Here is a 23,075-nt window from a genome sequence, read left to right as displayed (position 1 = left end):
CACTAAGAAGAATATATGCAGTGTATTATTTGTTGAAACTGTATTTCCGATTTGATTTGAAACTGTCTCATTGCTATCTGTTTATCAATAAAATTTTGGAAAAAAAAAATCAATACCTTTCCTGTACATGAGTAACAATTTATTGGGGGAGAAATTAAGGAAACACCACCTTTCACAATACCATCAAAAAAAAAAAAAAAAACAAAAAAAAAAAACCTAGGACCCAATTTAATGAAGGATGTAAAAGACCTGTACTCTGAAAACAGTAAACTGACATGGACATCAGAAAATGAAAATAAATCTCTTGCCCTTGGGCAGGAAGAAACAATATAGTGAAACTGGCCATACTTCCAAAACTGTTACACAGATTTAATGCAATTCCAACAGCATATCTCACAGAATTAGAAAAAACAATCCTAAAATTCATTTGGAACCAGAAGGGACCTAGAAAAGGCAATTCTGGGCAACAAAGGCAAAGCAGGGGGCCTCAGAATCACTCACTTGAAATCATACTATAAAGTTACGATAATAAAAACAGCATAGTATGGAAAAAAAGAAAAAAAAAAAAGACAACCCCACCCCAAGGTCAATGGTTTGGATTAAAAGAGGCAGAAACAACTCTAGACATACTCTGTCACCGTATCTTTGACAAAGGTTCCAAACATATTCACTAGAAGACAGCCTCTTCAATAGATAGTGGTAAAAAAAACTGGCTCAACGTATGCCAAATATTAACACTGGATGCATATATTTCACCATGCATAAAACTAAATCTGAAATGGATCAAAGATCTAAATATTAAAATAGAAAGATTAAATTTGCTAAATATAGAATAGGTAAAACACTTGAAGATACTGCTATATGCAGACTTTATGAACAAAACCTGGATCTCACAGGAACTGTCACAAAGAATCAACAACTGGGATCTCATTAAAAAGCTTTTGCACAGCAAGAGAAACCACCAACAGAGTAAACAGACAACCTACAATGTGGGGAAAATGTTTGCGAGCTATTGCTCAAAGGATATTACTATCAAGAATGTGTAAATTACTCAAAAAATGTTTGCTAGCTGTTGCTCAAAGGATTATATTACTATCAAGAGTGTATAAAATACTCAAAAAGTCAGACTTACAATTTAAAGACGCCATCCAAAGATAAGTATCTGAAATGAATATGCTTCTCAGTTGAAGAAATACAAACAACAAATAAATACATGAAAAAGATGCTCAACATCACTGGTCATTTGAGAGATGCAAATTAACACAACGATGAGATTCTACCTCACCCCAGAAAGAATGGCTGTTGTCAAGAAATCAACCAATAACAAATGCTGGAAAGGCTCTGGGGAAAACGGACACTTTCTCCACTGTTGCTAAGAACGCAGAGTGCTGCAAGTACTGTGGAAATCAGTGTGAAGATTCCTCAAAAAATTAGAATTGGAGATCCCATTTGACTAAGCTATTCCCCTTCTGGTCATCTTCTTAGAATTAAAACATCATACCACAGTGATATACGTGCACCCATGTTTATAGCAGCACAATTTTGTAATAGCTAAACCTCGGAAACAATCCAAATACCCATCAGCCAAGGAAGGGATAAAAAAGATGTGGTCTTCTTATATAATGGGAGTATTAGCCCTATAGAAGGATAAATTTGCAGACTTTTAAAGGTAAAAGGATGCAACTTGAGACCATACTCATAAGTGAAATAAACCAGATGCAAATGTATGAACATACTGTTTCCCTAGTATGAGAAGCTGAAAAAGTAAATAAGATCCAAAATGTATATTAGATGTAAAATAGGAAGAAACCTGAAAAGGAAAAAAGTAGGTGAGGAGAGTACAGAAAAGGGAAAAGCAAAAGAAAAGTATACATACATAAATAGATAGTTAGGATAGTTATACTATTAATTTCTCTTAGTTCACTGAAAAGATAGGCTTGTATTAATATTGTTTGGACAATGAAATGCTGACATCTTATACTCCGTGTAGCTAATTTAAGGATAACAATCCACAATGTATTAACCACTGTTACTCTCATACTGTTTTGGAATTTTGTTTTTCTTCTCCTTTTAAAAAAAAATACAGAACACTTCACGAACTTATACGTCATCCTTGCACAGGGGCCATGCTAATCTTCTCCAATTTTAGTATACATGCTGCCGAAGCAGCACTCTTTTTTCCTTTAAAGTAGAATTTTTTAAAGAACGAACGAACTACATAAAATAAATGTATGCTGTTTAAGTCATCAAGTCCATGGTAATCTCCTGCAGTGGCTTCGGCTGAACTAGAATCGTTCTGGTTTACATTATTTAGCTCACTGAAAATTTCCCCAATGGTTAATAATGAGGGACACTTTTTGTGTACTTTTGGGCCATTCATTTATCTTCACTGCAAAAGAGATTATTCAAATACTTTGCTCAGTTTTAGTTGAGTGATTTCAGTTTACATTATTGAGTTATACATTTTCACATGGCCCCTTATAATTTGCAAATATATTGTGTTTAGTTTCATGCGTGTACTCAAGAAAGACAGTCATGGTCTCACTCTGCTGCTTACACTGGTCTTGAATTCATAAGATTGTGTGATCCTTCTGCCTCAGTGTTCTCAGTAGCTGGGACCACAGGTAAGTGCCACCATACTGAATTTTAAATTTTTTTTCAAGGACAAAATTTTTAATATTGATGAAGTATAATTTATCAATATTCTTCCTATGAATCCTTCTTTTGGCAGGATATCTAAAGTCTTTTTCTAATTTAAGGTCACTAAGATGAAGTCATTTTCTTACACTTCTATAGTTTACATTGATTTCTTTATGCAATTTTTGTGAGTAGTGTAAGGCAAGGATCAAAATATTTATTATTTGCAATTTTCCCAAAAAAAAGAACACCTGAGGAAACTCCTGACCACCAAACTAGCTCTTCACAATGCTCTGAAGCATATATTACAAAGAGAAAATCCACACAACCACAACCACAAGAATACGAAAAAAAAAAACAAAACATCAATCAGGGCAAGCAACCAGGCAAGAGAATGACAGGGAACCAACAACAGGAAAGTAATATGGAAAAAAAATAAGGCAATACATATCAGTTGCATCTATCTTTATAAATGGACTCAATTCACCAATCAAAAGAAACAGACTGACAGAATGGTTTAAGAAGCAAGATTCAACACTACACTGCATTCAAGAAACCCATTGAACTGAAAAAGAAACTCACATACTGAAAGTCCAAGGACGGAAAATAATACTCCATGCAACGGGATCCCAGCAAAAAGCAGGAATAGTAATTCTACTTGTACACACTTCAAATGAGACTGATCAAGAGAAAGAGGGTCACTACATACTTGTTAAGGAAGACTCTCAGAAGAACAAATAATAATCATAAATATATGTGCACCAAAATCTGGGCATCTAACGACATAAGACAAATATTAGTGGACATGAAAAATCAAATGAGCACTAACAAAATTTTAATGGGGGGGGGCTTAAGACCCCATTCTCACAATTAAATAGATAAATCAGATAAAAATCCAACAAAGAACTATCAGAATTAAAACAAACCAGTGTGGAGGCTGGGGAGATGGCTCAGTGGAATAAGCGCTTCCTTGGCAAGCACAAGGGCCCGAGTTCAATCCCCAGTTCCGCAAAAAGAAAAAAACAAAACAAAACAAACCAGTGAACAAATGGACTTAGTAAATGTCTACAGGGTGTTCCATCCCACAACATTAGAATACACATTCTTCTCTGCTGTACATGGGACATTCTCCAAAGCAGATCACATACCAGCCCACAGAATATGCTTAAGTAAATGTAAAGGAACTGAAATTATCCCATGCATATTATCTGACCATAGCATAATGAAATTGGAAATCAATAGCAAAAGAAACCACAAAAACTGCATACACAGATGAAAATTAAAATCTTCCTGAACAACCAATTGGTTACACAGCAAACTAAAGTAGAAATTAAACAGTATCTACGATTAAATGAAAATGCCAACAAAACACACCAAACTTGTAAGATATAAGGAAAGCCACCATACAAGGAAAATTTTTAGTAGTAAACTCTTACATCAGGAAAACAAAACAAGCTCAAATAAACAATTTAATTTTGAACCTCAAACTCCTAAAAAAGGAAGAACAAATCAAACTCAAAGCTAGTAGTAGAGAGGAAATTATAAAGATCAGAGCAGAAATTAATGAAGTTGAGACTAATACAAAGAATTAATGAACCAAAGAGTTGGTTCTTTGAAAGAATAAATAAAATTGATAAACATCTAGCCAACCTTATCAAAAGGAGAAAAGACCCCTTTAATCAGGAAGAAAAAGGGTGAAATCATGAGTCCTGTGGAATACAGAAGATCATCAATACCTACTTTAAGAACCTTTTAACTAACAAGATGTAAAACACAGAAGAAATGGACAGATTCCTGGACATACACCAATTACCAAAACAGAATCAAGAAGGCATAAATATGCTAAACAACCCAATGTCAGTCAATGAAACTGAAAATGTAATTAAAAACCTACCAATGAACACTAGGCCCAGAAGCATTTACTGTTCAATTCTACAAAAAATTTAGGGAAGACCTAATGCCACCAATGGTGAAACTCTTTAATCCAACTGAAAGGAAAGAAATACTGCCAAAATCATTCCTAAACCCGAGAAGGATCAACCAAAAAAGGAAACTACAGACTGATCTCCCTAATGAACATAAACACAAAACCCCTTAATAATGCAGCAAATCTTCAAGAAGACTATACACCATGACCAAGTAGGATTCATCCCAGGGATACAGGAAGGGTTCAACACAGTGAAACCTCATCTCAAACAAAACAAAACGATACTCAAAAAACTTAAATGTCAATATTTGTTATAACTGATTTAACTGAAGCTTTCAAGAGAAAATTAAGAGTTTTTACTTTATTCTAGTTTGAATTAAAATTTATCACCTAGAGACCTTGAGTTTTACGATTTCTCAAAATATAAAGACTTTTCTATTTTAAATAGTGATGACATTATTGCCGTTTCAATATATAATGATACAAATCAAATTTTAAAGACCTATGTCATTCAGTGGATCAAGACTTTATTCTAAATGAATAGACACAATGTCAAAATATCATACGCATGATTCCTATTATCCCATGCCCCATAAAAGACCTATTCAAAGTATAAACAGACCAATGACTTTAAGTCATGAGCCATGAAAAGGTAGTGAAAACATAAATTCCAACCTATAATTTGGAGGTACTTAACACTCCTGAACATTTTCATTGAAGAAGACAACTAAAACTACTTTAAAAGAGTTTCTGAGTTTTCAGCAGGAAGCTATTCTCTTGAAAGCACACACAGGATCTCAATGTAGAAGGTGACTAATACGCATGGTCTCAAGCATCCAGTGCTGAGTGTCCTGTAGTGAGAGGCACGTGAAGCACCCTAGGAAGACCACTCACACAGATGCTGGTTTCTAAACCTGCCTGTGCTCACAGCAGAATCAGCACCATTGCCTTTTTAGTGAGAGTACCCAGCTGCCTATCACAAGTAAATCAGAATCTCTCTGGGCATAAGCTAGCACTCGGCATTATTTAAAAGATCTCCAGATGATGTGGGTAGTTGCCCTGAAGGCTCAATGCTGCTAATCATTCCCACAGGTAACATTGTTAATAACATAGCTAAAAGGCAGCTCACTTCACGATGAATAGCTCCCACTTAGAAAACAGAATCTACTCCGGGCTCCATTACCCCATAACTAGGTGATCTCTAATACAAACTCATCGTCTAAAGGATAGAAACTACAAAGGAAAGTGGAGAATAAGAAGGGACACACATGAAAATTTTAAAAAGACATTGATGGTGAAACACTTGCACAATGCCTAGCAGGATTAGCCAACAAAAACTGTTGAAAAAATATATCTATATATATATATAAAATCTGCTATGTTCAGAGATTAGAACTGAAAAATCTAACAGAGGCAATGGACAAAACAGTGTTATTTTTTTCTTTCTCAGTCTCTCAGAATCCTGAAGACCTCTAACAGGAAACTAGAGTGTTCAGCATTTTAAGGGAAAGAGCTGGCCTCAGGGACATAACTATATAGAAGTTACAGTCCCTTCAGGCATCGACCTGTAGGTCACCATTAGTCAACACAAAAGGCCTGTGAGTCATGTTTGATATGGACAAGACTGACTTCGTAAGAGCCATTAATATCCAATCATTTTTCTGGTTTTACTTCATGGTCATCTAGAAATCTATTTAAAACCTGGCTTTTCATGCAAATTTCTTTCCTGGACCAAGGCCAACCATCCTATCCCAAAGCAGTTATATTTTTCACCATAATCTTAGTTCTACAGAAAATTGAACCCTAAGCACAAAGACATCTAAGGTTGGCAGTGGTGAACTCATTTCCTATACCTTTAAAATGGCACAAGGAACACGTAATCCTGAGGAGGATGGAAAACAAACCATCCTTGGGAAAATTCAGAAGAATACTCCCTAAATTCCTTCCAGGAAGGAAGTGGCACTCAGTGGCAACGGCTGCCTGCAGCAGCACTGTGACTTGCACAGCCTCAGTGAGTACACAGGTGGCCTCCGTGCCACACTACGCTGCACTCAGTGTCGGCCTCACCACAGGATGAGGTCGCCTATCCTGTCCCATGCTCTGCAGGGCAACCACAGTTCACTCAGTGATAGCATGTGACACACCTTTCCTCAAAATTCTAGAGGATGTCACATTCTTCTTGTAACAGCATTGAAAAAATAACTTTTACCTAATACAGAACCATTTCAACAGCTTCAGAATTATATTTTAGAATATAAATTTAATGTACTAATCAGAAATAATAAATTCTGTACTAAAGTATACTAACAATCTAAAACCTATATCAAAGAAAAAAATTCAGGTCTTAATAGAAATTTTCAGTTTCCACTTTAATATTCTACTGAAATCTTATTTAGCACTTTCTTTTCCTTTCTTTCTTCCTTTTTTCTTTTTCTTTTTTAGACGGGGTCTCTCTAGGTAGTTCTAGCTAGCTTTAAACCTACTGTCCAGCCCAGGGTGGCCTCGAACTCTCAGTGATCCTCCCACCTCAGCCTCCCAAGTGTTGGGATTACAGGCGTGTGCCACCACACTTGGTGGGAAATATTATTTAACACTTTAACTGATTAAAATTCCAGCAACTAAACATTTTATAAGAGCACAAGTGTCAGGAGTATTCCAAGAGAAATAACATTTAGGCAGTTGTTATAACGCTTTTGTAATCTAATAACAGGATGAAAGACAGGGAAAAAAGAGGCAGAGGGAGAGGCCAAGCAACCGAAATCCTGGATTAAATGGCTCTGGGGAGCACAGTAAAACTGATCCCAAAAATTCTCCAGGAAGTACACTTTACAACTGTGAATACTTCGAAAAATTCTAGAAAACAAGATTTTAAATCAAGAGTCCAAGCTTGAGGACCAGCAGTGCTGATCCTGGCGCTGACCCACCGCAAAGCAATGCTAGGAAAGGACCTAAATGAAGCACAGCGGGTTAAACACAAGTTAGGACACTGAGGATGAACGCATAGTATTCATTACTCCAGGTAAAGGGAACGGTCAACTCATATGTGCATCAAAACTAGCAGTTTATACACAGCTTTGGTCCATACTTTGGTTAGCAGCGCAAACACAAAAAGAAAGTGAAAGGTACTTACTATAGTAACCATACAACACAGTGTCCTCAATCTGTCTGCTGACATTAGCATTAGCCCAGTCCTGGGGTAAAAAGGGAAGAACACAAGGATTAATTTTAATATCCACACACCTAACAATTACAGCGCAGGTTTAACAAGGCTGAATGTCACTCCCAGAACCTATCAATAAGGTATGGGCTCAGTCCTGGAGAACCGAGAGGTGGCAGACAGGCCACCAGGCGAAACTCAATCCCTAAAAGCTGGGATAACTCTGTTCTGGGAGAAAACAAAAGCAAAAGCCTCCCATTCAGGCTGCATATCAGGGACAGCTTCCCAAACAATATTTAAATGAGACAAAACACCCTGAGGAAAGGTGAAAAGGTAGCAGGAAAGAGGGAAGAGAGAAAGGAATATACATGGGAGCTTTCAAACACTTGCAAAAATCTAAGTCCACACCCCAGAGCTCTGGAGCCCTGCGCAGGCAGGGGGAGGAGGAGGGGAGGCAGGAAGGGCATCCCGTCTGCAGCACTGGAGACTCTCGGTGTTTATCCTGGAGCAGGGAAAACCGGTGCTGCGCATCACAGACACTGACGAATCTCATTAGTACTTTAGAAAGAAGACTTGAAAATATTAGTCCTAAAAAAATCTAAAAGTCAATCAAAACCCTTTTGTATGTGCCCCATACAAAGTTGTTATTAAACTTATAAAACATAACTCAAATTAATCTTTTCACTAGAAAAAAATCTGCACACGGAGTCAGAAATGAGGTGTAATGCAGAATTTTGTTTAATGTCCTAAATTCTGTGCCAATGAAAAATTAAACCTGGAGTCTACAGAACTGAGCACTGCTGTTAAGTATCATGATTAACTTCTATTAATTTATCAAGAATTATTAAATTAGAATACAATTTTTTTGAGACAGGGTCTCGCTATGTAGGTCAGGCAGGCCTGGGACGCCCTGTTAAGCCCGGGCTGGCCTTGAACTCACACTGATCCTCCTGCCTCTGCCTCGGGAGTGCTGGAATTATAGCTATGTGCCGGCACAGCCCACTCCAAGCCAAATTTTAAGAGATCTTAACAAAAAATATCAATATTTAATTCTCTTGAAACAGTATCTTTCTGTCTGCAAATACCTAGTAATGAGCACCTACAAGTTCGATGCTAATAAGAATGGACAAAATCCAAACTTGTACAAATGCAAACTCTTGACACAGAATGTACAAGAACAGTAATTCTCCGTGAGCTATAAAGAATACAAAAAAAGAAAACGTCAACTTACAATATGTTAACACATTCTCACATTTATTATTTTTACCATTATTATTTTTTATGTATTTGTTACAGGGTCTCACTACATAATTTAGACTCATAGTGATCCTCCTGCTTTCAGCCTCCCAAGCACTGGGATTATCATATCTATATCTATATCTATATATATACATATCTATCTAAATAAATGAAACTTAACCATTCCACATGAAAAGAATGTAAAGAGCAATTCTTTTCAAATTAATCTATAAATATACAAGGCAAACTAGAATCCAATGTGCTCAGCAGGCATGGAGGAGTGCTCCTTTAGTCCCAGCTACTTAGGAGGCTGAGTCAGGAGGACTGCTTGAGCCCAGAAGTTTGAGGCCAACCTGAACAACACAGCAAGATCCTATCTCTTTAAAAAAAAAAAAAAAATCCTGTTATACTAAGTGTAAAGAATATGACATGCTGATTCTAAGACATCTAAAGTACAGGCAACAGCCAGGAAAAATACCAACAAGAAGGAACCTTACAACTACGATACTTTATTTAAAAACATGAAGACCTAATATTATAGCAACCTTTTACTTACCTAACTGTCATTACCATAAAACACTAATAGTATCCATTAGTGGGAAAACATGGAAGAAAAACCGTCTCCGACACTGCCAGAGTGGCTCTACACACCTGCACTGCATCTCTGCTAAACACGTCCACACAGGCTGAGAGGAACCCGTGCACGCCTCCGGACTCTCACCAAGGTGCAGGGCGCCGTGTAGGCCACACACGGTCTCCACTTCCCACACAGGAGGAGCTGTGCTAACTTCAATTAGCCACCAGGCCAAGGAGCCCAACACAGCAGATGCTCCACTAGAACATCCTAGAACCCTGGACAGCCTGAACCTTCACAGGCCAGCAACAATCGCTGGGTTTTGCTCAAGGGTTCTTTACCCTAAGAAGATATTCAATATAGTGTTGTTTAAAATATTTAAAGAAACTATAGAGATAATCTAAATGTCCAGAGGCAAGAAGGTAATATAGACTGTACATCTGTAACATAAAATACCATGTAGGTGTTAGTACAGTGAGACCAAAACTAGGCATGGTGGTGCGCACCGGTAATCCTAGCACTCTGTGAAGTTGAGGCAGGAGGATCACAAGTTCAAGCTCAGCAGGGTAATTTAGCAAGACCCGGTGTCAAAATAAAAAATAAAACACAAAGAAGGGCTGGAAATGTAGTTCAGTGCAGGCTCTGTGCAAGGCTTAAATCTCCAGTATGGGATGTAAAGGAAGATATAAAAAAACCAGCATGGATGGATACCTAGGGAGAACCTTCACACGGGCAACAGAACAAGCTGTAACCAGTGGTTTTAACACACCCAACACACATCTAACCCCTGGCATGATGAGAATCGTACACAATGAGGAGAAATGTTTAACCAATATGAATATGTGAGTCCAAATGATTATGTAACTGAAGTTTCAGATCATAAGAACTGTGCTTTAGTGACTGTTTATGAATCAAAGCAAGTTGAAAAATATTCTGGATATAACTGCATCACTCCCTTTTCCCTTGTCACACATTTCCCCCCAAGTCCTCAGGAACTTCCAAGGGGAGCCAGGAGGCAACAATGGCCTCACTGAGAACCATTTAACAGTTCACCTTTGAAGTTGACAAGAGCTTCAGCTCAGGGTAAAAAAATAAAAGGAGAAAGTCTAAAGGTAGCTCAAAGCCAGGTAATCACTCAAATTTAACACCTGGAATGCTACAAGGTTCTTTGCTTGCCTACCCAATTGTTCAGGCAATGGAGAGTCAAACTGTTACTATTTTAAAGCTACAAATATGGGGCCGGGGAGATGGCTCAGTAGAATAAGCGCTTCCCTGGCAAGTGCAATGGCGTGAGGTCCATCCCCAGTTTCGCCAATAAAATAAAATAAAATAAAATAAAGCTACAAGTATGTGCAAAATATACAAAATCATTCGAGCACTACTGGTATTTTCTACACACCAGTCTTACTCCAAACTATGGGAACTGTCAAGAGAGCTTACCTTATCAAACTTTCCTCCTGCACTTGAGAGCCACTATCGTCCTAATGTGCTCTATACTACCACTTTCCCAGTACAAACTAAGAACTCCACACACCTAAAGGAATACGAGACAATCAAAACTCCTTCTAGACCCTTGCCAAGGGATAGGTCAGTCAGACAAAGCAGAAGAGATTTCTGCCACAGAGCGGGGATGCAATGGTGTGGCACATACGTAAATTCCCTCGCCTACTCCTCAAGATGGCTTTGGAAACTGTGGCTACCAGCATTTGTTCCCCACCACTCCGCAGGATCCCCACTGCCCACATTAACCCTTGACTGTCCTACTGGAGAGCGAAAATTCCTCTTCACAGCCAGCAACGGCCTAGCCAGCAGCCACGTCTCTCCACACCACACTTCTCACCACGATGTTCTCTCAGAAACACTCTTCCCTTGGCTTCCGTGTTGCGTACCACTCCGGTCACAGGTTCTTTTCTTTAGCTGGCCTCTATGCAACACAGCGCTGCAGGTCCTGGTCCAGTGTAACCCTCCTCACCTGCTCAAGCCCTGCCCATCTACCTCTGCCTGTAGCTCTGAACACTAGCCACACGTTGCTGCCAAAAGCTCCTCTCCAGCCCTAAGCTCTCTTCTGAGTTTCAGCTCCTACGACATACACCCACTTGAAAATATGTAAAAGGTATTTGAAGGAAGCGTGTTCAAATGTTCTCCTTTTCTTATCTCTGCTTCTCACTAGACTTGTTTATTCCTCTAGGTTTCCTGATTCCTCAAACATGCACAAAAGCCCAGACATTAGCGCTTACAGTATTTTCCTTCACTCTCTCATATCTAACCCATCAATAAATCCAAACAGTCCTACCATCAAAAGTACGCATCAATTTCAATCGATTTGCTCCACAGGTACCACTCCAGTCCTACTCACCTTTATTATCTATCTTCCTTGAATTCTTATTTAGTTATGATAAAAAAATCTCACTTCTGGACATGACCGAGGTCAACACAACCCACGCCCCACCTTCCTCTGGTTCTTAGCTCGCACCAAGGCAGTCTCTGCTCTGCATATGCTTCAGCCAAATAAGCCAAGTCCAGCCTGGCCCGAGGGCCTTCGGATTCGCAGCTACCGCTCCCAATGTCCTCCCCCGGCTCGCTCTCCACTGGTTCTCATGCAGCTCTCCAGAGAGCTCAGCAATCTGGCCTTCCTAACCCCACGTCGGAACGACCCACCACCCAATGAGATTCCCTTATTCCCTTGTAGAATGTGTCACTATGAAGTTACCTTGGTACATTTACTGGTCGCTGCAGGTCTAGCCTGGCTGTATGCTCTGCAGGACAAGAAGCACCTCATTCGCTGCCCCTGTCACCTTTAGCACCTACCCACACAGACACACACTTAGTACTTCATAAGGGCAACTACACAGGACTGTTTAACAGAGCACTGAAGCTTTATGACTCTCATTTTATCTAAAATGTTCATTATTTCACTAACGGTTAGAAACAAAGAGATTCACTAAATAATAATGCATGTTAGAGAAAATGTTAACAGCATCTACATATACCCCTGCCAGAAGAAGGCAGCGCAAGCCACAATGAGAAAGCCATGCTGCCGACTGCCCCTGGAAAGCTCACACCTTCTGCACCAAAGCAAAACATGAACAACTATTGACACGTGAGCTTCCAAAGAACTGTGTTTTGTAGGCAAATCCATAAGGAATTGAGGGGCTTTGAAGGCTGAGTAGAAATGGAGAGGTCAGACGAGGTATATATTGGTTTAGGAGTAAACATGTACAGGGAATAGTACCATACAGAAAACAATGCCAACTTGCACATCCAATACCAACCAATATGACCGAAGCAGATTCAAGCCACTATGGCGTGCCTTTCCTGCGGCAGGACTAAACATGCCGCTGTGACAAAGCCTGAAGGGGTGACTGTCACAGACTCGCAGTTGTTTCTCACAAAGTACCTGCAGACAGTTCCAGGGTAAGTTTCTGGAGAGAAGAGCTAACCAAAGTCTTTTCAGTTCTGCTTTTGATAGTAAACAAGCTGGCTTGAAGTGAAAGCTGGGTTTCTACAATCAAAAAGAAAGGGTACAGGGAGAGAAGGTTGGCACAAGAGACACAAAAGAATATTTTAGTGCATTAAAGGGGGTCAAAAAGCTGGATGTGGGCCAGGGAGATGGCTCAGCTGAATATGCAATCCCTGGCAAGGACAAGGCCCTAGTTCAATCCCCGGTTCCACAAAAAAAAAAAAAAAAAGAAAGAAAAAGGAAAAAGCTGGATGTGGGACTGGGGAAGATAGCTCAGTAATCTAATCACCTGCCTGGCAAACACAAGGACCCAGGTTCAATCCCCAGCACTGCATGCTATGCCAGCCCTGGAACCATGGGCACACTGAGCCAGCCACTGAAAACAGGTATGGCAGCACACGCCTATAATCCCAGCGCTAGGAAGGCTGAGACAGGAGGATCACTACGAGTCTGAGCTGCACAGCGAGACCCTATACCAAATAAATAAATATATAAAATATTTTTCAAAATGAAAATAAAAAAGCTAGGTGTGGCAGTGCATGCCTGCCAGCACTCAGGAGCCTGAGGCAGGAGGCACCACTGCTCAAGCCTGCTGGGCTCCATCGTGAGTCCAAGTCACAATTATGTAGTGAGACCCTGTCTCAAAAAAACAATTCCTTGAAAATATCTAACTATCAGGAAAAAAATGTATATGCTATCTAAAGTGAAAAGGCTAAAACTAAACAGGACCAGAAACAACAAAGTAAGTGAAAGTGGTATGCAGAGAACCTATAGCTGCTGAATAATATACTTTTATTTTTATCTAGCTTTTTTATTTTATTATTATTATTATTTTTTTTTTTCAGTACCGGGGATTGAACTCAGAACCCTCTACTGGCCATACAAGCACTTATTCTACTGAGCTATTTTCCTGGGCCCTAATAATAATTTTTAAAAAACTATCTAGCTATAGTTGAGCAGCACAGCACTTATCTGACAAGCACAAGGTCCTGAGTTGATTCCTGGTTTACAAAATAGAAAAACATCAACATGCTGGGTGGCTGCTGCACCTCCATCATCCCAGCACTTGGGAGGCTGAGGCAGGAAGATCACTAGGTGTGAGTTCAAGGCCAGCTTTTGCTACGTAGTGAGTTCAAAGCCAGCCTGAACCACATAATGAAACTGTCTTAAAAGAGAAAAACAAAAACAGCATGGATTTTGTTCCCTGTAAAGTAAGTACGTTATTCATAGATGTGGTTTGTTTTCTGTTTTGAGACCATTTAGCAAGACAAGCACCCTAACTTTTACATAAGCAATAGTTTCATTTTCTTAGGACGATGAATTGTTAGTCTTGCTCACCAAGTATAACACAATCTCACAAAATAAAAGCCAACAACCTAGGACTGAGAGAGTGGCTACCATTTAAGCATGGGCACCAAATAACCACTTAATCTAAAAGAAAGCTCATGAAAATATTATTTTAGAAATTTCAAGATGAAAACTTTTTTTTTTGGAACCGGGGATTGAACTCAGGCCCTTGCGCTTGCCAGGGAAGCGCTTACTCTACTGAGCCATCTCCCCGGCCCTTTTTTCAGCTTTCAGAGAGAAAAATATACTAGAGGTTGATAATTGTGTATTATAAACCTGGTGTTACACCACACTATTTAGAATGAAAAGAAAACCCAAACATTCTTACAATGCCAAAATCCTTTTCCCCAAAAATTAGCTACAGTCATGAGAAGTAAATACTATAATAGAATTTAATTCTAAAATGACACTTTCTCACAGAAAATAATCTTATCATATTAAGATCAAACATTAATAACATGTCTAAAGTTATTAAAGGTATATTACTTCTTACCCAATAATATTCAGAAAATCTAATATGACTAAAAAGACATGTTTCTTCCCTAAAATGTTTCATTCCAAAATAAAAAATGCAAATTAAGTTTAAATTACAAAGAAACACATATTCACCAGTAGACATCCAATTTACTAAACTACTTAAAAATGTTTTATACGTGTTAAGAAATTAACATACCCCCCAAGATGAAAAAAGCTTGGGAATCTAATTACAGAGTTCTGATTCCAAAGAGCACATATTCAATACTCTGTATTTCCTTCTTTTTTTTTTTTTTTTGGCCAGCTCTGCCGACCCTCGGGGTGGGGGGGCACAGCATGTGGTGCCGAGGATCGAACTGCAGTCCCCTGTGCCTACCTAAGGTTGCTTGAGTAGGCACTTTAGACTGTTGAGCTATCTCGCCCGCCCAGACTATAGGGTTGTGAATTCCACAACACTTACAATCTAAACTTATCTGCTTCAGCTAGTACTACCTACTTCATGGAATACTTGCATTACACAACCCACAACAGCGATACTCGACAGACACTAGTCATTATCTCCACAATGCTATATGGTCTAGCACATCTTGTGGGCTCAACTCATACTTACTAAAGGGGTGACTGACCTAGTGAAAATACAGGACCTACTGAAAACACAGTTTTCACAACAGTTGAACAAAGCTAACCACAAAAATTCTTATAAAATTACTCAAGTCATTTGGACCAAATTCAGAAAGTCACTAAGGTATAAGGTATTACTAAGATAACTAAGCTAATACTATTTTTTTAAAGTAAGTAAATGAGACCAATAGCTGAGCTACAACAGTTCCTGCTTCCTACAAACTTGGGCTTAGAAGAAACAAAGTAACTTGCACAATTAAAAGGAAATTTGGAAATCTTCCAGTCCTCATCCTTTACCTTTTAAAATGAGGAAAACTAGGCCAGAGAGATAGCTCAGCAGACTAACCTAAGTGCCTGCTTAGGTGAGTGCAGAGACCAGGGTTTGATCCCTGGCACCACAGGCCACACCAGCCCCACCCCTGGGCGCACTGAGCCGGCCACCAAGATCAGACATGGTGCACATGCCTGTAATCCCAATGCCAGGGAGGCTGAAAACCAGAGGATCACTACAAGTCGGAGCTGCATAGTGAGACCCTGTACCAAATACGTAAAAAACAGTAATAACAATAAGTAAAATAAAATGAGAAAAACTACAGCCCAAAAAAGTTAAGTGATTTGGCCAACATTAAATGACCTAGATAGTTAAGAGCCAAGACTAGAATTCAGGTCTTGTAATTCCCAGGTTATTGGTTTTCAAAGTGCTCAATATGAAAAGTAAGGCTCTGAGCTGCCACTAACAAAGGTCCTTCTAAATTACTTATTTACTGAATTAATGCAAACCAAATCAAATAAGCTTCATGGGAGCTATGAAATGCACAAAATCTACTTTGATTATGAAAAATACTTCTGATTATGGTTACTTACACGGTTGTCAGGTTAAGACTCTGATTCTAGTCTATCAGGCTGCCTCCTCAGCCTACGCTACACTTGATTTCCAGAGACAAAACCCAAGGCACCCTGGACTGTTAAACCTTTATTTGCGAACAATTTGAAAGGGGAAGGAAAATCATAGTACGAGAACACTTACCTTAAATGTACCATTTTGATTTTTCATGTAAGAAACCAAAAATATATCCACTGGCAGAAGGGCAGATGTGATGAGTGCAATTGCTAGAGAGAAGATGGCCGTTATGGTGGACACAACTTCGCTCTCCCTCTGGCTTTGGTATTTACGCACATATATCCAGCAAAATGCCAAAATGGCCTGAAATAAAACAAAAATAATGGCTGTTACTATCCTATGTGTTCTCTAACATTGATTTTAGCAGTGTTCCAAGTGAACCTGTCAATCGGGCAAAGGCCTGTTCTTTTCCATGCGTAAAGAAAACCCAAAACCCCTCATAAACTTGCTCAAGATACACAGAGCCTCTTTCACGAATGTAACACAACCCCACTTAGGTGCAAACACGCACGCACACGTTACTAAAACACTGCTCAGGTGCAGATATTCCTCACCAAATACAGTGCAATCGTAACAGTCACACCAAATATGATGACACATTAATGGTTCCATGAGGCGTCGTAATTTGAACTAGTGATGAATCTTTTTCCTTCACAAATCTCGCCATCGTAAGGAAGCTACCACAAGTTTTTCTCTCTCAACTCATTACTAAAGCATCACAGAATATAATGAGTAGAAATTAACTTTTGCCTGGTTATGACCAATTAATTGGTTCAATACCAATCAGCTGAGGAGTAACTGCCAATAATTAACACAATTGTTGTAATTCAAGTTTCAAAGAGCATTAAACAAGAAAAGTCAGGGGCTGGGGAGATGGCTCAGTGGAATAGGTGCTTCCCTGGCAAGTGCAAGGGCCTGAGTTCAATCTCCAGTTCTGCAAAAAGAAAAAAGTCAAACCTGAAAAGGGCTTCATGCAGGCGGCACTGAGCTTTCCAGTGAAGGAAGCACCCCTACACATACTGAAGTTGGCATCACTAATCAACCAGAATATTCATATTCAGCCAGGTCTTTCCAGTGACTGCAGAGAGGAGAGGACCTGAGTGAGTCCCTCACTCTGGGTAGCATCAGAATCTGATGCTGAGCTCCTGCTGCCGGGTGTTGGCCTCACCCCCAGAATTTCAGCTTCAGGAGATCTGGCACACGGCCTGAAATCTATGTTTATCATGGCTGCCAGAGGCTGCTGCAAAGGGTCCAAGCTACGGGGACCATATTCTGAGAAACTCTGTTCCACTCAATTATAGGACCCACAAACAGTCAGTCAGTGGTTCTCTGAATTGCCCATGTAGTTTCTAAACACTTGCGTGCATCCCCAACTCCCTATTAAGTCAGCTAATTAGACAGGAAAGGTCCTCCTGGCATCAATACTTTAAATGCCTGAGGACTGCAGTCTGACCCAAACTTGAGATACATGGTTCAACATAAGGTTTGAGATTAGGCCTTGTGGTGTCCTTTCACTGCCAAGATTTGTCTGTTACAATACTTTTCTGAGCAGAAGGCATGAACGGAGCAAATAAAACCATATAGCTTTAGTTTCAAATAGCCCTACAACCATCAAGACATAAGAAGTTTGCTACCCCAGAAAATGGCCCTTCATTCCCTCTAACCCCCCTCCCACCCCGGCCTCTGACAACCACTATCAGTTATCAGTCTGTATCTTCTCCAGAATGCCTGTACTCGTGAGGTATGATCAAAAAGTATGATATGCAGTTAAAATGTTTAAAATGTACTATTGAGGCTGGCCAAATAGCTCAGTCAGTGGATTAGAGCACCTGCACGCATGCACAAGGGCTGGAGGTTCAATCCCCTGGCCTGCTGTGTCAGCCCTGCCCCCGGGGCACACTCAGATGGCAATTGAGACTGGGCGTGGTGGTGCGCACCTGTAATCCCAGCTCTTGGGAGGCTGTAAACAGGCAGATCACTAAAAGTAAAATCTAGTGGTAAGACCCTAATCACTGTAGAACCTTCCCTAAAATACAAAATAAATAAATAAATAAAAATAAAATACTGGCAAGTGCAAGGGCCTCAGTCCAATCCCTGGTTCCATCAAAAAAATAAATAAAATAAAAAATAGCATAAAATGTATTACTGAAAGGTATATTGCCATCAATACCTAAAAACTCCTTGCTTTGAGCATACTTGTCCCTGGATCTTAGCATTTTCTTTTTTCTTTCTTTTTTTCTTAAATGTATTCGTGCAGGGTCCCACTATACAGCTCGGGCTCCAGGTGACTCCGGTTTCAGCCTCCCAGCACCGGATCGCAGGCGTGTGCCACCATGCAAGGACTCAGTGGTCAGCTCTGGGAGCCCAGGAGCAGGGCCGGCACAGCCCATGGTGGGGGGCGCAAACCCTGGCCTTGCGCTTGCCTTGGCAGGTGCTTAGTCTCCTGAGCTATCTCGCCGGCCCTGATCCTGGCTGGTTCTGAAGCAAGTCCTCATCCGTGAGTGCCTCTCCATGGAGCTCTCCTGGCGGCCTCAGGTCCTGAGTCCATTCACAAACACTTCCTATCACGGTCACTTGGACCTTGGGGAAAAGCCACAAGTTCTGGTGCCAGAGGCCATGGAACAGTTGGACAAAGACCAATGTTTTCCAGGTCTGCCTGTCCAGTAGCCGTGGGTCTGCAGCCAGGTGCTGGATTTCTTATTGCTGCCTTGCAAGGACAGAGAGGACTTCGAGAAGTGGCAAGAAGTGGCCAAGTGCATTCCCAGCAAGAGGAAGTCCTCTCGGGAAAATTCATGGCAGTGTGTTTTTCACTGAAATAAATTTTTTTCATGTAAACATCAACTCCATCTTTTGATCTGGACTGTCGTTTTGAATCTGGCTTCTTTCACTCGGAATACTACATCTGAAAGCTAATGGAATTGCTGTGTATCATTTCTTAACATTGTTATCTCAACTGGTGTCAGAACAGAAAAAACACTGAGAAGGGACTTTGGAACCTACACGTTGGAACAAAAACAAAACCACAACAAAATTTCCTTAGCACAAATTTTGCTGTAGGGGCCAGGGATACAGCTCAGCAGCACAAGTGCCTGCCTAGCAAGCACAAAGTGCCGAATCCAATCCTTGGTACCGAAAGAAAACAAAAAAGCTGATGCAACTGTTTGCCTATATTTTGTTTTGAGAAACAGAGTTATCAAATGTTGTTCCTATTAACACTTGGTAGGTTTAAGTTGAGTTCATAAACATTTTAAACACTCCTCAAATTAGTTTTGAATTTATTGTAAGCTCAGCCTTATTCTTCTAGCTTTAGCCATACCAGTGTTAGTTTTGATTTGAAAAGTGGAAGACCTGTACTTTTATAAAGTTCAAAGCAATGCGCATTATCACAAAGAAGATTATTAGCAACAAACAGACAAGCTAAAAAAGGACACCCATGCCGAACACTTAAGCCTGAGATTTTGACTTTTCGCCCTCAGAATTTCTTCAGTCTTAAGAAAGTTCCAAAGAGCCTTTTGTTTATGTAAGTTAACTTTAGTGGACTTCACTAACTGTACCATACAATAAAACAACTGTCTTCATTTATAAAGTGTGAATAAGAACATTTTGAGAGCAAGTTACCAGGATCTAGTACAGTGCTCAGCCATAGAAATTGCCTAACAGGAACAATACCTAATAAAAGTCATATAAAACAACACGTAGAGTATTATATAAAAGAAATTAACGCATAATCTTAACAAGGAAAGGTCTGTAAACAGTTCCGAAACTTACCCAAAAGATTTTGAATTGGCCTGAGCCTTGAAATTTTAAAACCTTCCTAGATGGTTTGAAAATAATGGCCATGGTTGAGAACCAGTAAGGCAACAGAAAAGGGAAAATGAAATATTTAATAAGCTGTTAAGCAAACTTCATGGGATGCTCTGAAACTGCAGATTCTGATTCACTGAGGCTGAGACCTGGGATTCTGCATTTCTATCAAGCTCCCAGGTGACACTCACACTTTGGGGAACAAAAGTTGATGGGGTTTACAGAAACGGAGGTTATCTAGGCTAGGGAGATAGCTTGAGGGGCTAAGCGCCTACCTGGCAAACACAGGATCAAGGTTCGATCCCTGGTACTGCATGCTGTGCCAGCCCCAGAACCCCAAGTGCACAGAGCCAGCCACCAAAACTGGGCATGGTGGCACATTGCCTGCAATCCCAGCACCGGGTAGTCTAAGACAGGAGGATCACTACGAGTCAAGCCTTGTAGTCAGACCTTGTACCAAATAAATAAATAAATGATAAAAAAAGGAATGGAGATTATCTGTATCATAATGAAAACTAAGCCTGGAAAGGGTGTGAGCCAAATTATTGACTTTGGTAGCCAAGTACAGTAGAACAGTTTAGACTAGACGTGGTAAGCATAGACAGATTATAAGCAAGAGGAACCAAATCTAATTACGTCTTCATTTAGAAGACAGTGAAGTTCACTCTGTTGGCCCTGGATCACAACAGTGGGCGAATGTGTTCCTGATTCTTGAGATGCCTCCCAACTCTTTCTGGTGAGTCAAAACTTGAAAAGTCTTCTAACTCTAAGGCGTCTTCTGCATTTTTCACCAGGCTGATACCTGCCCTCGTGCGTCACCGCCATGGTGGGCAATGCTGCAGGTACATGACCATGATGCAGGCAGCGGCACCACACTCCCAAGTCCCCCTGCCTTGGGAATGAAGGAAGGAGGGAAGGGCGGATGGAGGACAGCCAGGGGAGGCGGCAAATCGAGGGTATGCGTTGCTAGGGGTGAAAAAGTAACTGTGCTAAAATCTGACCCGAGTAATTCTTGAATATTCTGGAGCAAATATGAAAGTCCTTCTGTTGCACACCAAGGTAAGCCGGCTGTTACCAGGAATGCTAAAGCCAAAACAGCCACTCTTGCAGAGTGACACCACTCTACTACAAAACTCCAAGTGAAACCAGGCTAAGTCACACTTACAGATTTTATTAAAAAACAACAAAACTGATTAAAATGCCTGCCTAGGCAGACGCAGGGAGCAGGGTTCCATCCCCAGCATGCCCTGCTAGCCCGTCCCACCGGCGCACTGAAATGCAATTGAGACTGGACAAATCCCAGTGCTTGGGAGGCTGAAAGCAGGAGGATCACTACCAGTCTGATCTGTGCAGTGAGACCCTGTACAACCTGTACTAAATAAAAAAAAAAAAAGGAAAAAAACAACAAAACTATCAAATGAAAAAAGGGGGGGGGGCGGGGAGATGGCTCAGTGGATAAGTGCTTCCCAGGCAAGCACAAGGACCTGAGTTTAATCCCCGGTTCCGCAAAAAAAACTATCAAATGAAGAAAAACTTAACAAGATTTGTAATCAACAATAAATTTGAAGCTTTCAAATGAAAATCAGAAGTTCTGAAAACCTATAACCATTATTGTAATAACTTAAAAGCTTATAACCTTTAAAATAAATTTTAAAAGGTTGCAGACCCAGCTCAGGGGCAAGGCTTTGGGTCCAATCCTCAGTGCCACCAAAAATAAAGAAATAAAAACAAAACTGGGTATGGGAACACACACCTGTAATCCCAGCACGTGAGAGGCTGAGGCAGTAAGAGGCCAGTTGAGCAACACAGTGAGTTCAAGGCTAGCTTGAACTACACAGCGAGTGTCACTTTGTCTCAAAATAACCACAACAACAAAAATTCGAGCCCTTTCTCTGTAATGATCCAATGAATGTAGCATTCTGAATTATGGAATGTGTCCTGCCTTGAAAGACAAGCATAGTTCAGTATTTTCTAGATGCCAGCACATCATTTTATAAAACCATGAGGAAAGGATCTATCAAAGTACAAGTGGCCAAATGGATTTTAATATAACTGAAAAGTTCACGATAAAAGTTCAGATTCCACACTGCAATTAACATTTAAGAAGTTTCCACTTGTGAAGTTCTCCTGTAGTAGCAAAGAACATCCACAAGGACCTGAAAAAGACTCCTCCACTTTCGAACTTCTTACCGATAAGCATCTTCCTCATCTGCTTCAATCAAAATAACACCTCTAACAGCTGACTGAAAAAGCAGACAGAGGAATCCAGCTCTCTTCTAATCAGCTAGGAATTAAAGAGATTAGCAGAAATAGCCTTTATCACCATTTTTTCTCCCACTCCAACGTCCAAGTTTCTAACTCCTTAATCCCCTTTTCACTTCCTCCTGCTGTAAGTTCACTAACTGAAAGTTTTCCTTCTGCATCTCCCCAGAGTTTAGCTCAAGCTGGGAAAGCCACGGAATTCTCGGATTACAGCCCAGGCCGGCCAGCTCGGAGGGTTCCCGTGCTCCACGGGGCTGGACAGCAGAGCAGGCACCGGCGCCGCCGCACCCGGGAGAGCCGCGGCAGCAGAGAAGCCCTCGCCTCGCTTTTCGATGCTTCCCTTCGTTTTTCGGGCTGACAAAATGTACTAGCAGGGACAGACTCCACAGATGTCACACGCTGCGCGACACACTAATCATCTGATCTCCAGCACTGAACATCTTTGTTCTTTCTGTGTGTGTGTGTGTGTGTGTGTGTGTAGTGTAAGAAAGCAAAGTGCGCTGGAACACGGGTGACCGCAGGACGAGGGCAGAGGGAAGAGTTCCGAGAACGTGGAGCGGAAGAAATAAACACGAAAACAGCGGGCACTGGGGCGGGGCGGCCGGGCCGGGCAGAACCGAGCCCGCCGGAAGCGGCTCCGGGCCAGACGCAGCGCGCCCGCCCGCCCGCCCG

At 40.7% G+C, this 23,075-nt stretch overlaps 1 protein-coding gene and 1 pseudogene across 1 annotated transcript in view; both read right to left on the bottom strand.

Annotated features, from left to right (window-relative positions):
* The window catches only part of Lmbrd1 (LMBR1 domain containing 1), a 108,167-nt gene that overhangs the window by 84,579 nt on the left and 513 nt on the right, over positions 1 to 23,075 (bottom strand). Inside the window, exons 2-3 of the mRNA XM_023718734.1 lie at positions 16,464 to 16,640; positions 7,695 to 7,755 (exon numbers count right to left, since the gene is read on the bottom strand). Of these exons, the coding sequence (XP_023574502.1) occupies positions 7,695 to 7,755; positions 16,464 to 16,640 (238 nt within the window). The remainder of the gene's footprint in view (positions 1 to 7,694; positions 7,756 to 16,463; positions 16,641 to 23,075) is intronic.
* Positions 2,077 to 2,171, bottom strand: LOC111817560 (annotated as a pseudogene).

The sequence above is a fragment of the Octodon degus genome, unplaced genomic scaffold, assembly GCF_000260255.1.
Source record: "Octodon degus isolate 3935 unplaced genomic scaffold, OctDeg1.0 scaffold00061, whole genome shotgun sequence".
NCBI lineage: Eukaryota > Metazoa > Chordata > Mammalia > Rodentia > Octodontidae > Octodon > Octodon degus.
The sequence above is the reverse complement of the archived record's forward strand: the minus strand, read 5'-3'. Positions and strand labels throughout refer to the sequence as shown.